The sequence below is a fragment of the Pseudopodoces humilis genome, chromosome 19 (genome assembly GCF_049639895.1).
Source record: "Pseudopodoces humilis isolate 2021_Gansu_Grassland_sample_001 chromosome 19, ASM4963989v1, whole genome shotgun sequence".
NCBI lineage: Eukaryota > Metazoa > Chordata > Aves > Passeriformes > Paridae > Pseudopodoces > Pseudopodoces humilis.
In genome coordinates this window covers 8,606,616-8,622,396 of record NC_142218.1, presented here as the reverse complement: position 1 = coordinate 8,622,396, position 15,781 = coordinate 8,606,616, and the positions used below count along the sequence as shown (strand labels likewise).

Sequence of the window (15,781 nt, the reverse complement as noted above, 5' to 3'; positions counted from 1 at the left end):
CAAGGAGCTGCTTGGGGGAAAGCTCAGTCCCCAGCTTATTCATTCCTCAGCCTTTTCCAGCACTTGATTTCAGCCAACAGCAGCAGAGAGAATACTTGGTACCTTAATAAATCCCATAATACTGAATAAAGCACTTTGGTTTATGGTTTTGCTATAAGAACTCACCCCTGGATACTTTTAATTAACTGAACTAGAAAAAAAATAAAGATTTCCATTTTTTTTCTCACCAATTTACTTTTTCTTTTTTGAGAAGAAAATCACCTCTGCTAATAAAAAGCCCTCTCCTGATATTTACCTGCTTGGGTAGAAATATTGATCTCTGTGCAGAGAGAAAGCACTTTCCTTATTGTGCATCTCACTGGCTGATCCGTCTTTCCTACAGAATACAGCCTTGGCTTTATTTTCAGAGCAGTTCTGCAATTTATTGTTCTCCCAGGTCATGCCTAACCCCATAACTCCTGGGAATTGTGGGGACAGGAGGTGGGAAGAGCTTTTTTTCATCCTTCAGCAGACTTCACCTCTAATGGCAGGCAGCTGCCTGTGCTGCTGCCCTGCCTACACATCACAGCTGCCCTTTGCAAGTCCCAGGGACCCAATTTTCCAGCCTTTTCACATCTCCTGTTCCTCTGTTAACTACAGACCAAGTTATCTGTGTAACAAAAGTTCCCACTGATCTCACTTAAAAGGGATGAGCTGAGACATTCCAAATCCACCCAGTGAACTCCTCCAGATTATCATCCAAAGCACAGGGGGTTTTATTTTCCTTTATTAAAGCACACAAATAGCCACCTAAATGTCATTTACACTGCGACAGTTGTAAAAATCACACCAGCACAACCACTTCCAAAGAGAATTACAGAGCCAGCACTAAAGCCATCCAGCTGACCATGAGCCTGTAACTCCAAAGGCACAGTACAATAAAGTTTTGCTTTCAGGTGTTTGCTGCTCTTCTTATAACAAACTTCACTGAGCATTAAACAGAATGCCTAAACACATTCACTGCAAGGGCCGTGGAAATACCCAAAAGCTTGGTAAACACACATTTATTGAGTACTTGATTATGTAAGATCATTGCAGCATAGTCATTATAACAAAATCCATATTTAAAATTGCCAAACGGGTATATTTTTTTTCAGAGAACATAAATCTATTTAAAAACCCAGCTAAGAACGACAAAGGGAGTGTGGCTGTTCCTTAGCCAGCCACTAATGAATGTTCTCCTGCTCCATAAGGGTAAGAACAGCCTGGGGTCAGTTCCCAGCTTCAGCCCCAACCATTCCCAGACCCCATCAGACCATCCCACAGCTGAGGGCTGAGCAGACCCAAGTCACTCATCGCCACAAACATCCCACCTAACCCAGATTTCCAAAGGCATGGATGCAGCTTGCCAGCAGCACAGTTCTCAAGGAGCTGTTCTTCACAAGCCTGGGGTTTATACAGGATTTCCTGGTGAGGGGTGAGTGATTAACATCCACTACAAAGTGCTTAAAGTGCCCAGATTTCCTCCTCCCTCCAGATTGGTGTGGGGAAGTGCTAATTGCAAAGTTTGCTCTGGTATACATCCAGATTCCCAATCAAATGTTAATCAGCATCAAAATCCTCCCAGCTTGAGCAGTTTACAAGGGATCTGGGTGCTACACATGGGACACTGGATTTGCATCTATATTTTAAGCCCAACCATGAGGGAAACACTCAACATAGAAATATAACATTCAATTCCTTTGTACAGCATATATAAAGAAAATGACAGCATTAAAATATTGGCAGATCAATACATTAAAAATACAGAATCTCATAGATCAGAGCACAAGAAATATATCCACATTGGAATCTGTACAGTCCAGATGACACTGCTGGTTCTCATGTTGGAATTGACCTCCCATCTGCAGGTGGAGGTTGGTGTTTTGCTCCCCCATCAGCACCACTGGCCACCATTGCCCAGATTTCCCTGGGCTGTTGTGCTACAGGGACAGCCCCAGCCTGCTGCTCTCCCCAGCACTCTTTGGGGAAGCTTTAGTTACCAAGTGAAATGACAGGACATTTCCTTTTCCACAAAACTCTCACCTACTCTGGGAGAGAAAAATCAATCCATGGTTGGCAGGAGGGGAGGTACCTGGGCAGCATTTCCCACGTGCTTTCAGCATCGTGAGTCTCATTCAGTTAAAAACATGAAACAAACCACAGAACCTCAGGTTTTGTATGGTTTGTGCCTCTCTTATCCCATGTGGAGCAGGTGGGACTGTTTTAGGCTGCCTCCTCCCACCAGGAATGTCCATGTCTTGTAGAAGAGCTGCCATTCTGACTTCTCCAGAATGGCTTTCCCTATACATAAATATATGTGTCTATAGGCCACTTCATTCCTTCCTCCTCTCACCGAGGAAGATGCCCAAGGCATGCTTGGTAAGGTGAAATCCTACCATGTATTGCACCTATTGCACTACAGACATGTATATACAGACACATCCTGTCCATAATTACACTGGAAATACAGAGTTTTGAAAAAAAGAGTAGTAGCAGCATGTAAATGAGAAATTGTGTTCATTTCCTCGGTCTTTTTTTCTTCCTCCTCTTCAGAGCTACATCATCAGCTCAGACAGTCCCTTCTCCCTGCCCTGCTCCCGTCTGAGAGGGGGGTTTCACTGCAGATCCCATCTGCAGGAACTGGCGCTGTCCTCCCAAAGCAGTTTGAATTTCTCTTCCCTTCAGCTCCCTCCTCTCCCTCCCTGCATCCTTCCCTGCACGATGACTCATCCTGGAGATGATCTTGGGTTTTGTCTGATGGCTCCTGCCCACTTTGGCTGCAGCAAAGTCTGATTTCAGAGCGATGGCACAGGAGGAAAACCCGCACACGAGCGCCTGGTGAGCCAGGCAAGCTGTTAACATCTCCACCCAGGAGGAAAAAAGCAATGCAAGAGTTCACATTCTGTCTGTCTCCCAGCAGCAGAAGTGTAAGCCCCTGGAGCGATGCCTATTTTAAACCCTTAATTCCAAAACCCTCAATAATGTTGCAGACTCCCAGGGTTTTGCAGGAATCAACAGGCTGATTTCAAACACGTTCCTTAGTGCAGCATGCACTGGAATTAAAAATGCATCAAATGGGCTCACTTTCTCTGCGTGCTCTCGCAGTATCCAGTTTTCCCAACCCCCAAAATTGTTTCCTTGGTTTCTCACCTCTCAGTTTTGAGGTCCTGCTAAAGGGCCGTTATCTGAGTTAGTTCTGACGTGGGGGTGGTTGGACTCTGCTGGGCGACAGCCACCATGGGGATTTCCATGCCTAGTCAGGCCGGATTGTTAGTCCCCTCCGAGTTCTTGCAGGCATAGGCCACATCCTTGGCGATGCTGCACATCCTGTTGGACATCTGGAGCTCGGTTCTGAAGGCGGTGGGGAAGCAGAACTTCTTGAAGCATGCCTTGAAGTTCTCATCCAAGAAGGCGTAGAGCACGGGGTTCAGGCTGCTGTTGGCGTATCCCAGCGCGGTGCAGAAGCAGGAGATGGCCAGCTCCAGCTCGCTCTCCGCCTTGGCACCCAGGCACTGCACCAGCACGAAAATCTGGATGGGAGTCCAGCAAACGATGAAGACTGCCACCACCACCAGGACCATGCGGGTGATGCGCCTCAGGTTCCGGTCCTTCTCCTTGGAGCCCGAGAGGACACGGACGTTCTTGAGCCGCCTGATCATCAGGCTGTAGCAAATGGTGATGATCAACACGGGGATCATAAAGGAGAAGAGAAAGACGCAGATGCCAAACACTGGATCCCAGTAGTCCACGGGAGAAGGGAGCTTAATTAGACAATCAATTTCTGCAAGAGTAAAAATAAAATGGGAAGGAAGATCAGCAAACGCAGATCAAGCAGAAAAGCATCTGCCCATTTAGATTAGTTTAGGTTAGTTAGGTTAATGGTTGGACTTGATGATCTTAGAGCGCCTTCCCAACCTAACATAACAATTCTATGCTTAGTGTTCAGTTCCTCACATAACAATTCTGTTTAACACTAGAAAAGCAGTAGCAGTGATACAAAGAGGCAGGGTCAGAGTTAAGATGATTTTACAGGGGAGACCTCACCCCATTGATGAAACTGACACCCCTCTCCCTGGGCTCTCCTGTCCAGCACCTCCCTCCCGCTGGATGCAGTTTTACTGACCGTTGTTCTCGTTCTCTGCAGATCCCATCACCATGGCCGGGATGCCAAAGACAGAAGCCAGTGCCCAGATGCAAACATTGACTACCTTGGCCTTGTGGGGCGTGCGGATGTCCAGGGCTTTGATGGGGTGGCAGATGGCGATGTAGCGGTCCACGCTCATCATCGTCAGCGTGAAGGTGCTGGTGAACATGTTGTAGTAGTCAATGGAGATGGCAATCTTGCACAGGACATTGCCAAAGGGCCAGAAGCCCAGGAATGTGTCTGTTCCCTGGAAGGGCAAGGTCATCAGACACAGGGTGTCAGCCAGAGCGAGGTTAAAGATGTAAATGTTGGTGGCTGTCTTCATCTTGGTGAATCTGAAAGGCAGGAATGAGCAATGGTTAGAGCTCCCACCTGACCATGGTGGGTCATGCACTGAACTTTACTGAAGTAGATTCTGCTGCTTTCAAAAGGAGATGCTGTATTTTCTTATGTAATGAGGTGAGATCCTCACCTTTCAACCTCCCACAGGTTTATCAACACACAGTTCAGCCCATCTCCTGCAACACCGCAAATGGTCCCTCCACAATCACTTCCATGGCCAGGAGAACCATTCCCTCAGACTGCCAGCAAGCACCATGAAAGCCTGAGGCTGTCAACTCAGATGGTGTTTCTTGAAAAATTACTTCAATAAGGCCAACTTAGAATTTCACTACCAATGGCTTCATTGTTATAAGTATTGGCGAGAGCTTTAGCCAGTAAGCTGATTTGAAAGGTGCAGGAGTAACTTGATCAGCCATTTGATATGGGCTCATAGCCAGAGAGCATGGCTAAAGTGAGCTGTAAAATCAGAACAGGAAAATGGCCAGCCCTGGCCAGGCCAAAACTATTGAGGAACTTTTGATTTGAATCAGAAATTAAAATATCACAATGGATCTTTCGAGAGAAAGGAGTAAAGTCACAAGTCAAACTCTACTTTAAAGATTTTTTTGTCATTTCGATATTACTTTTACCACACGAACTGACTGCCCCGAAGGAAGAGTCACCTTGCTCTAATGGCAATCATCTCATTTTCACACTTGGGAAATGATGCAGAGCCACCTGTGACCACCTATCCAGGGGGACGTGCAGTGTCTGCAGAAATGGAAGCTCAACAGTGACTCCGACACTGAATCTAACATTTCAGCTCCAGGATATTCCTCTCATGGGCAGAAAAAGAGCTCAAATAGGTATAATTTTAAAACTACAGCTCATCCATCATTTACTCTACTAATGGCCTTTGCAGAAACACAGCCAAAAATGGCAGACAATGATGTGATTAACAGAGTGCAAGTTCATTTGAGGGTAACACTTCTGCCTGTAAACTGCTGCACTATTTTCAGCCTGATACGTGTTAAAATATTACAGGGTCTGATTTGACATAAAAGGCTCTTTTTGCCAATTTGATTCAGAACAGCAAACCCATAACTGCCCTTCTCAGTGCTGTGCCCTCCCCTGAGGGTCTGAGCTTCTTCAGCTCTTGATAAATGATTTGAATGCTTGGCAGAACATTATCACTGGCATATTCTGAACTCTGCTGGGACACATGGTGACCTGGCCAGGTTTGCAAGAGAAGCAGACAGGGGAGCAATGATCCAGACTATAAAGTGTACTTTTTCACCTGCCTTGGAGCTCTAAGCTGGCCTTGTATCAGAAGTCTGAAAGCAGCTTCAGAAAGCAAAACCAAATGATCCTATTTTTGACCCTGAAAGCCAAGGGAAGCTTTTGGAGGTCAGCACTGATGGAAACATTGTTGGAAATACTTTGAGGTCCCCACACAAGCCTGAATTAGGCTTTTCCCAGCCCAGAAATCAATCACAGGTTCTTAGAAAGCCAGCCCAGACGAACTTACATAACCAAAAGCAGCAGAAGGAAAACACTGGTGCCTTTCCTTTTGTGATGGGATGAACGAGCAAAAGCACTTTTCAAATCCAACATAACCAGACAGCTGCCAGGGCTTTAAACTTTGGGATTTCCTGAGGAGAATTACAGCAGCCTCCAGTGCCCTGAACTGCAGAGGAGCATCTCAGGGGTTTTCCTTTCTTAAATTCTTGCACTTGGCACAAACGTGGTAAAGCACAAAGGGATGAGGGGCATCTGTGAGTGGATTCTCTCTCCCCTCCAGGTCAGCAGAGGGATATTAAAATGAAGAAGTGAAATCACTGTTTGATCAGCTCTCACAAAAATAAGCACCGTCAGCTCATGCTTTAGGAAATCATTCAGTCGCCCAAGACTGGGCTGGCAAAGGTCTCCTGGGAGCTGCAGCTTCCCCTGAGCACCACAAACCTGGCTGGGCTGGCTCAAGCTTCCCAAAGGTCAAGTTTGTTGTAGTCCATCCTTCCAGGAGGGCTGGAGCCAGAGGCAATTCATCACCATGCCTCTAACCCTGACTGCTTTTACTGACATTATCACTCAAGGGAATAACCACTTTGAGCAATGGCGATCAACTTCACTGCAAAACAGTAAAAACTAAAGGTTGTTCCTGCTTTATTTTTTGTCATTGACCAGTGGGAGAAACAAGCAACAATTCACCCACCTGCAATGCCCATCCAGCATCCATGGGGGACAAAGCTGCCTCCCTTCACACTCCTGTGTCCCCAGCACTGAGAAGTTTGGGGCATCTCAGCCAGCCCTGAACTCAGGGTGTGCAGAGAAAATCTTCAGCTCCTTCCCACACCCCTCCAGCCCCACTGGTCCCACTCCTCACAGACACTTCTCAGCATGAATTCAGAGTCAAGTACAACAACTGCTCTGCCTGGCCCTGCAAAATCCCTCAGTGCACAGACCCCTCTCCTCTGCCTCCTTCTTCACCACCCCCTGGAGGTGATGGCAGAGCCACCTTCCCCCGCTCCAACACAGGACACACTGAGGTGGCTGTCCCACCACTTCCTTCAACCCATCTTCCAATAGAATTTAAAGCTGATTTTGCACTCTTGAAAGGGGGTGAAATCAATTTACACCTAATTAATTAGTTCTACACCACTTTCTCTACGTGTTGAGAGCCAACAGCCATTGTCCCAACCAAGCAATGTTCCCAAACATTTCCAGAATGCTCAGTACACACAAAAATCAATCAATCACTTCTCTGTGGATTAACATCTATTTCTTTTCCTCCAGAACCGAGAGAGTTCTTTCTCTTAACCTGCAGAAAAATAGAAAAATTACACACTCAGGCTTTGGGAGGCTCCTCAGTCTCCTCCCCCACAACACAAATCTGCCGCAGATAAGCCCGTGGATTCCATGGAGGACATTAGCTCCCTGCTGGGCCACTTTCTTGCACTCTGCCACGGAGGTAATTTCCTAATGGAGCATCTCCCACAGGGTGGTGTTCAGCTCCCCATCCAGCTCCCCCTTTGTCACAACAGTAATTGCTCTGCTCTGCTCTTCTCTTCTGTCGGATGCTGAAGTCTGAGAGGAAGAACACCTGGATATCAGCTCAGCACTTGTCGTCCCCCCCCTTTTTGGTACGTGGACCCTCTGGTCAGGGGAATACACGGTCTGGGAGAGGAGATCAAGAGTAGACACACCCTCGGGGCTTTAAGGAGCTGCTCCTCACCAGAACAGGTTCTGCCCTGGCTGAGCCCCAGGGTGAGCTGCAGACCTGTGGTTTCTGCATCTTTCCCTTTTCCACTCAGCCACAGCAGGGCTGCAGGACAAGGACTGGGCTTAAGGACCAGCTGGCTGCAGCAAACCCACAACCCAAAATGGAGCTGCAGACACCAGGGGCAGAGGGACCAGGGCAAAGCCTGTAGCCCCACAAAGCCCTGAGCATCATTTCCAGGAGCTCTCTGCCACTTGGAGCCTCTTGATTTTGATATGTGTAGCTCCAGCTAATTAGGATGCAGACGGTGTTGTTCACCTTGAGCAGCTCCCTCCACTCCCACTTCAACCCCAGCAGCAGTGACAGCCTTTGCCCCCATCCCTGGACATGCTTCAGGAAGCAAAACAGGTCAGAAAAGGCTCAAAAAGGATTTTTACTGAGCTGCTCCCACCCTGTGATGGTGGAAATCAGCCCCAGTTCTCTCCCAGCCTGCTCCCAGCCCTCAGGTTGTGTGAAGCTGATATTTGATCTGGCACGTTCTGTCATGATTTGTGTCCCCTCAGCCGTCTGCCCACAGCTTGCTCTCTGCATCCCTGCTGCTCTGATCACCATCCCAGAGCCCCCTCAGCCTGAAACTTCTGACCAGTGCAAGATGATTTATTCTTAATGGTTCAACAGGCCATGAAAAAACCGCACAGAATTTGAGAAGGACAAATTTAAATTAGTCTGGACTCTGAGGCCAGACACTACAGCAAAAGCAGCCACCAGCACAGCACCTAAAAGCCTATAAATTACCCAGGACTGACTAGCAGGGGCCAGTAAGGGAACCTGCAGCCAGCCAGGATGAGCACACACTTTGGGGCAGATGATCTTCTTGTCCTTGAATCTCACCTCTGTGCCCAGGGGACAGCTATGAAAAACCAGTCCTGCCTGCCCTCCAGGTGCTCTTTGGGCACCACTGTGGATGGTGCTGCCATGCCAAGGGAGGAGGCTCTGTGGCTGCTGCTGCAAAGGCTTCAGCAGCTCACTCAGAGGCTCTCAGGGATGCTCCCACATCCCTGAGCAGATGCTTGGCCAGCAGGAGTGGTGCTCTGGTCTAAGGAGGGCATTCATCAGCATCCACCCTGCAGCAGGATGCTCTTATCCCTGCTCATGGGCCAGATCTGCCTCTGCTGACATCCAGAATGCTTCTGGGAATTGCCCAGTGTCTGAAAAGCACTGGGAACTGAGTCCCAGTTAAACACCACAGATTTTAACTGAGATGGGCCCTTTCACCCATCTCACCACAGCCAGGAGAAAAAAAAAGCTCTTCAACACACACTGGAGCTACAGGACCTGTGTTAGCAGGGGTATGATGTGGCTACTATGGCTCATGTGGCTGAGTCCAGCTCACCTGGGCTCACAGGGATGCAGAAATCAGGGAGCTGCAGACCATTATCACAGCAGGATCCCCTCCTGCTCACCTCACCATCCTCACCCAGCTCCACTCACTCTCCAGGGCAAAGAGCCCTTGGTGTGGGTTCCATTTCTCTATAAATTGCAATAATTTATGTCTATTTTATTTTTCAAGGAAAAAGAAAACCTGGAGACAGCAAAGGTCTCAGATGGCCCCACTTGTGTCTGCTGGGCGCCCACTGCATGCAGCACTCACTTCATTTCAGCTCTGAGACACACATCTGGTCCAGGCTTTTCCCTTAGAAAGCTTTCTATTAAGAAATCAGCATCTCTGAAATGTCATAATTAACTTCATTTCCCCTGTCTCATCACAGCCAGCTGCCCTCACCCCTATTCTCAGGGACTGAGGCAGTTTTCAAGCAGAACAACAGCTGGCACAGCATCCCCAGGCAGGCTCATGATTCAGGCATCTCCCCATCACATTTTTCCTCCTGAAGCTTCACCTGGAGGCAGCAGATGAAAATGACAGCCCTGAACAGCCTAAAACATTGTTTAAAATGCTCTGAAAGGTGTTCTGCCATAGAGAGAGTTGAGCATCTCCAGCATTTTGCCAGGCTCCCAACAGAGCTGCCACAGCCATGAGGAGTGCCCAAGAAATGAGACATCACAGCAGCATGGTGGAGCTAGGGACAACAAGCTGCACCTTGCCCCTTCCCTGGGTCACCAATGGCTGGCAGAGATTTGGGACCTCTATAAGAACATCCGTGTCAGCCCCATCCCCAGGGCCAAAAATGCACCCTCCTTCTCCTTTGCCTCCCTTCCTAAATACCAAGATCTTGGGCAAGCAGCCTTGCAGACTTCAGTTAATAGCTAGGAGAGATCTCAGCAGCCTGCTTTCCTCCACTCTCCCCCCAAACCCTCTGTTCAGCTCCTTGTTTCACGTTCATTAAGAAGCAGAACAGGAAATATATGCAGAAGAGAGCAAACAGCAGAAGGAGGAGGGAGGGAAGGCACCGTCTCTGCTGGCAAGGAACTCCACGATGAGCCAGCAGAACAAAGCCACAGGCGAGGCAGGTTCCCACAACAGGCCCTTTACTGTCCAGGAAATTGTGTTCCTGACAAGAGCCCTTTTCCATCTTACCCAATTAGTGCTGCTCAGCACTGGATTGACAGTCACATGATGACTGTCTCTATAAATTAATCGTTCCAAATGTTAAATCACTCCACATACAATAGAGATGTAGGCTGGGTTCTACAACGGAGGGGAAAACCTAAAGGAGGCTTTGAATTTGTACTTTTGTGTGAAATTCCGGGAGATTTTAAAATTTTTCCCTTGGTGCTGCAGAAAACTCATTCAGGAGGAACAAGAAAATGAGCTTTCTTGATGCCTCCAACTTCCTCAAGTGCTGGTATTAGAGTCTTTTTATTTCCAAACTCCCTCAAAAACAGGAAACAATTACTGTCTGTAACATTACCAGTCTTTTTCTGGAAGGTAGTACATTATTTTCCTGTGGGCTGTGTAATATGTTGAAGCCTGGTTATCATTGCTGGAGCATGGAAGGAAAAAAAAGCTTATTGTGGTGCCCATTACCTACAATGATAAGGGTGCAGCACAGAGGGTTTGCTGATTATTTTTCAATTAATTTATCATTAAGAACCCCTAAACCCTGTGTTGACTTACCAGCAACCAACTTCCAACCTACTGAAAACCAGGTGCTACTCAAGGCATGAAGCATCAAAGCTCTAATCTGAGGACAAAAGCTCATCAGCATCCTCCCTGTACAACCACAATTTGGCAGCTCTTCATCAATCTGTGTACATGGCCAGGGTCAGGAGTTTGATATTGAGTCCAATTCATCCTCACACCTGCTCCTGGCCTAAACAGGGCAAGGAGAGAGGAATCCTGGGCAGAGATAACAGAAGTTGTTACTTATTGATTCAAGAAGGGTCATTGCCTTAGCTCTCACCCAGTGCTGGCCTCAGCTCAGTACTGAGCTTCCAGGGAACATGGATGGGGAACAGCAGCTCCTACAAGGGCTCTAGCTCAGTTATAACCTCCCCAGAAAACACTTTTCATTTCTGAATAAAGGGAAATAGAGGAATAGAAAAACCTGAGGGATATTGGGTTGACACCTGTCTTCAGTTTTCAATTGTTTAAGAACTATAAAATGAGAGGTCACACACAAAAACAGTTATGTTCTATGGGAAATTCTAGTGTTAAATCCCACTTCCTTTTTCTGAGTGCCATTTATCCAACTGGAAGGTATCAAAGTCAAAAAGGTGTGGAGCAGAAGCCAGTATTTTTCATGGTTAGCCACGGCACAGGTCTACCCTGGCCAGGATCCCAGTTTGGGACACTCATATTGCTGGTGATCCTCCAGTCCCAGCCCTGGGCAGGGCCAGCAGCACCGTGCTGTGCACATCCCACCAGACCTTTGCAGACAGGGAAAAGATTTCTGCCAGGGCTTCTCCTCACACACACTGAGGCTCATGCACAGACTCTCCTCCTCTGCTGCACATGGGCTGCCATTCCCATGCAGCCACATCACCACCATCAGACAGGGGCTTCCAGCTCCCAGAGCCTCGCTACTCACACACTTACACACACCCACAAACTACTCCAACGATTGCTACTACACTGAGCAGGAACACGAGCTCTCCAGACATGGCACCAGTGTGCTGCAAACCTCCTCTCTGCATCTGCAGGCTCCTTGGGGCTAATGGGATCTCCTCTCAGTGCCATAAACTCCTCAGCTAAAGGAGCACAGAAAGGCAGCCTGATGAACAGTCACGTCACTTTGCCCTTGGAGCAGAGATTTAACCACCCTTCACTGACCTCTGGTACCAAAGACCTAATTTTGCAGCATCTCCCCCATCCAACTTGTAGTCCTTCAGGGGAAAGGTGTTTTGGAAGCAGTTGGGCTCCTGGCAGGAACAGGACAACTCATCAGTGTCTGAATACCTGCTAAATACTTTCATCTTCTCTTGGAGGATTCAGCCTGTCTTTTCTGTGCTGGCAGCGTCCATCTGCACCAGGAATCTGCTCCAAGATGTGGATAAAATGCAAGCTGCCTCCTTAACATGCAGGGTGCAGAGATCAGAAGGGGGATGCTGGGGTTTAACATAACCACAGCCCCAAGAGCTGCACAAACTTACTCTGTACTTGCAGGGCAAGCAAGGTTTCTAATTCCCAGAACCAGAAGGGTTTGAACCACAGCAGAAGCAGGCAGGGACACTCAAAATGCCAACAATGGGCAGGGAGGATGGAGTGGTGCATGCTCTGTGCTGTCCCTCTGCAAAGGTCAACCCCACTCTCCTGACTTCAGCACAAGGAGCCAAAGAAGTTGCCCTCAACTCTGCAGCATCCTTTCACGTCTTAAATAAGTCTGCAGGCTCCAGAGGGATGGAGGACTTACGTTTTCAATTTTTTTTTTCTCCTGTAAAAGTAAAAGGAAGCGTCCCAGCAGGTGCTTTCCTTTGCAACAAGGTTCAGCTTTGGAAAGAGCCAGCTCCCAGATGGAGCAGCACCTGCAAACACAGCTGGGGTGCCGGACACAGCACAGGAAGGAGAGGTCCCATTAAGGAGCCAGCACACCCTGGCAGTGGAATGCTCCCAGCACATTGCCCTCCCAAGTGACATCCAGCTCCCTAAAAAGAAGGAAAAAAAAAAAAAATAGCCCCATCTTTTGGAGCAGATCTGCTCACTCTTGTTCCATTCTCTGGGTTAAACTTTAGGAGGCACCAGAGGGCAGCTGAAAACTGGCAGAAACCTTCATCACAGCCTAGGAAGGGGGAAAAAACAAATAAAACCAAAACAATAAAACAAATGCCACATCGTTACCTCTAAAGCACGTCTCTAAGCCCAGGGAAGCTCCTGCCTGCTTTACCCGCAGCAGGGACTGCGGGAGGGAAGGTCTGCCCCGCTCCAGCATTCCCTGGTGTCCTACCTGACGATCACATACATGACGGAGCAGTTGCCCACCAGCCCCACAATGCACACGATGGAGTAGACAACCACGATGGTGATCTTGATGCTGAGCGGCAGGAAGCCGTCCCCGGTGCTGTTGTTGAACCAGTTGCTGGGCAGAAAGCTCAGGTTGAGCATGGAGGAGTCGTTCAGCAGCTTCCTCAGGTCGGGGTCTTCAAAAATATGGGCAGGGAAGAGCGGGTCCATCCTGAAGCAGCAGCCTGCGCCAAGGACCTGGGGCAGCAAGAGACAGCTTTAAAATCTGCTGATCAAACGGGTGGCCGGGGATCGTAGCAAGGCAAGTGCATGAGAAACGCTGGGGAAGGGTGATTTATTACCGGGAGAAGGATGAATTACCGCCACGGAACACAGCCCCCCTCCCCAGGAGCATTTCAGTGGGATGCAACCCTGAGAGCCTGGCGCACCCCGAGCTGGCAGGGACCGCGCATATCTCCACACGGCCGGCTCCGGGGACGTGCGGGCTGCACACATCATCCCTCCTGCCAGGGGCTGCGTGTCCCCCGCCTCTCCCATCCCTGCGGGTCGGTGAGTCCCCACACCTTCCACTGCCACAGCCCCCGGGGCTCCGGCGCCACCCCCCCGGTCCGTATGGCGATAAAAGAGCAGGAAAAGCCCCAAGTTGGCAATAAACGCCAGGCGGCTGCTTACCTGCGGCAGGTCCCCTTAGCGCAGCTCCGGAGCAGACTCCGCTCCCCGCGGCCACATCCAGCACCCCCGGGCCGGGGGGGGGACACGGGACAAAGCCGGGGGTTCCGCGGGATGGAGGAGGGGAAGGGGCTGCTCTCGCAGGCAGGGATGCTGCCAGCGCAGGGGGCTGCACCCCGGAGCCCACGTTTTTAAGGAAAAGGGAGGGATGAGGGAGAGGGAGGGAGGGAGGACGGAGGGCGGCTGGGCAGAGCCAGGCTGCCGGGCTGCTCCCACTGCGTAAGAGAAAAGCGGGAGGGGGAAGGAGGAAAAGAGGGGGGGGGAAATGATAAATAACCAAACGCGGCAGAGGGAAGGCGAGCCCACACCTGCGAGGCACGGGCAGCGTCCTCCCCCCGGGCCGGGGGAGCTGCGGTGGCCTCCCCATCCCACCCCCGGCGCGGCCAGGGGGGACCAGCATCCCCAAACCCACCCTGCCGCAGCCCCCGGCCCGCAGCCTACCTGCGATGGGCTCCAGCAGGATATGCTGGGAAGAAGGGGAGAATCGGGAAAGGCTACCGGGGAGATCGGGATTCGGGAAGCAGATTCCTCCCTCCTCTGCAATTGTGCAACCTGAGCGCTGTTCTAGCGCAGGAGCAGCGGGATGGGGAATCTGACCTAGAAACTGGCAAAAAAATCCAAGGAGGAATGAGAACTACGGGGAGAAAATTGTTTTTATTTAGTATTCTTTTAGCAGCATTAACTACAGGTCGTTTTGGTAACCCAAACCATCCTGCACTTCTCGTCTGAGTTAGATATTTCAGGAACTGCAGTGGTAAATTCCTTACCTCAAGGTGGGGTGATCCACACAGACCCCACAGGTCCAGTCTGGCACTGGGACACTGACCCTGATAAACTTGTTTCCCAGGAGCTGCAGAGCTCCTCGGCTAGGCCAGCCCCCAAACAGAAGACTTGGGGACCCACCCCCAGTTAGATCCCAGATCAGGGATGGTTTGACTGCCGAGAGCCAGAGTCCCCTGGTCTGGTGCCTCTGGCCATCTGCAGCGTTTCCCCAAAGAAGCCATTTCCCTGCATTTTACGGAAATTTCTCAGTGTTGGGGACTCAAGCAGAGACACAGACAGATCAGAGAAAAGTCAGGGCACATTTGCCCAAGAGGTGCAGAAAAGAACATGAGCTCTTGGGCATCAAAGGTTTTTTCTCTTCCCAGCACATAGCCAGCCCAACAGAGAGCTCCTGGGCCCCAGCAGGCAGCCAGGGCTACCCCTTTGTGTCCCAGCTCTCCTTAAATACATATTTGGAGATATTTCGCACAAAAGCTGCACCTTCTTCACCAGGAACACAATGCTAAGGTAGGGTGCTGCAAAGCAATTTTCTTGAAAGCTTCAACAAGAGGTCTCAGCTTTAGCAGGGACAAAGGGAAAAAAAGCATGACCCAGAGTTCCAGCCCTCCTGTGGAACAGAACAGGCTCACTGCGTCCAAAAGTGGGGTTTTGTCAGTCCATTAATGAGAGTGTGAAATAAATATTAGACCAGACATTACCTTAATTGTCAGTGGATTGATTTCCAAAGGCTGAAGCAAAGACAGCAGTAAATCAGTGCAAGAGCTCTCAGCTGGACAGCTCAGGAGCTGACGGGAAGAGTGTTTGCAAATTCAGCTCTGCTCCTCTCTGCTGGCTCTCACCCCAACAAATGCTCTCAGCCCTTCCCACACTCCTTTATGTTAATGCAGTGCAGCAAATACAGCAGGTTCACCTATTTATCTTGTGCTTTTCTTTCTGGCCTGAGAGATGTGTTTCAGAAAGGCTGGGGGAAAAGGGATCAGGAATGCACTTTGAACTACTGACAGCCAAGATATGTGTCTGGGACAAATATCTTTCAAAAAATTTGCCTCATCCATCCCTCTAGTTGTTCCCCAGTGCTCATCCCTGACCTCTTTGCATGGGGAAAAAAAGCCCAGGATGTTCATGCTGCAACTTCAGTCCCAATCCTGCTGCTTCACATGATTTCACTCCAATTATAATTCAATAATGGTGAGATCGATCCTTCTAG

General features: G+C 49.4%; 1 protein-coding gene across 1 annotated transcript; it reads right to left on the bottom strand.

Annotated features, from left to right (window-relative positions):
- Positions 1-924: 924 nt before the first annotated feature.
- On the bottom strand, positions 925-14,618 carry OPRL1 (opioid related nociceptin receptor 1). The gene is made up of 6 exons (XM_005524783.2): positions 14,559-14,618; positions 14,233-14,395; positions 13,735-14,006; positions 13,046-13,299; positions 4,145-4,500; positions 925-3,802 (listed from the first exon to the last, which is right to left on the bottom strand). Exons 4-6 carry the CDS (start codon positions 13,270-13,272, stop codon positions 3,279-3,281), a joined length of 1,107 nt encoding a protein of 368 aa, XP_005524840.2. The 5' UTR covers positions 13,273-13,299; positions 13,735-14,006; positions 14,233-14,395; positions 14,559-14,618; the 3' UTR covers positions 925-3,278.
- Between the last annotated feature and the right edge of the window lie 1,163 nt (positions 14,619-15,781).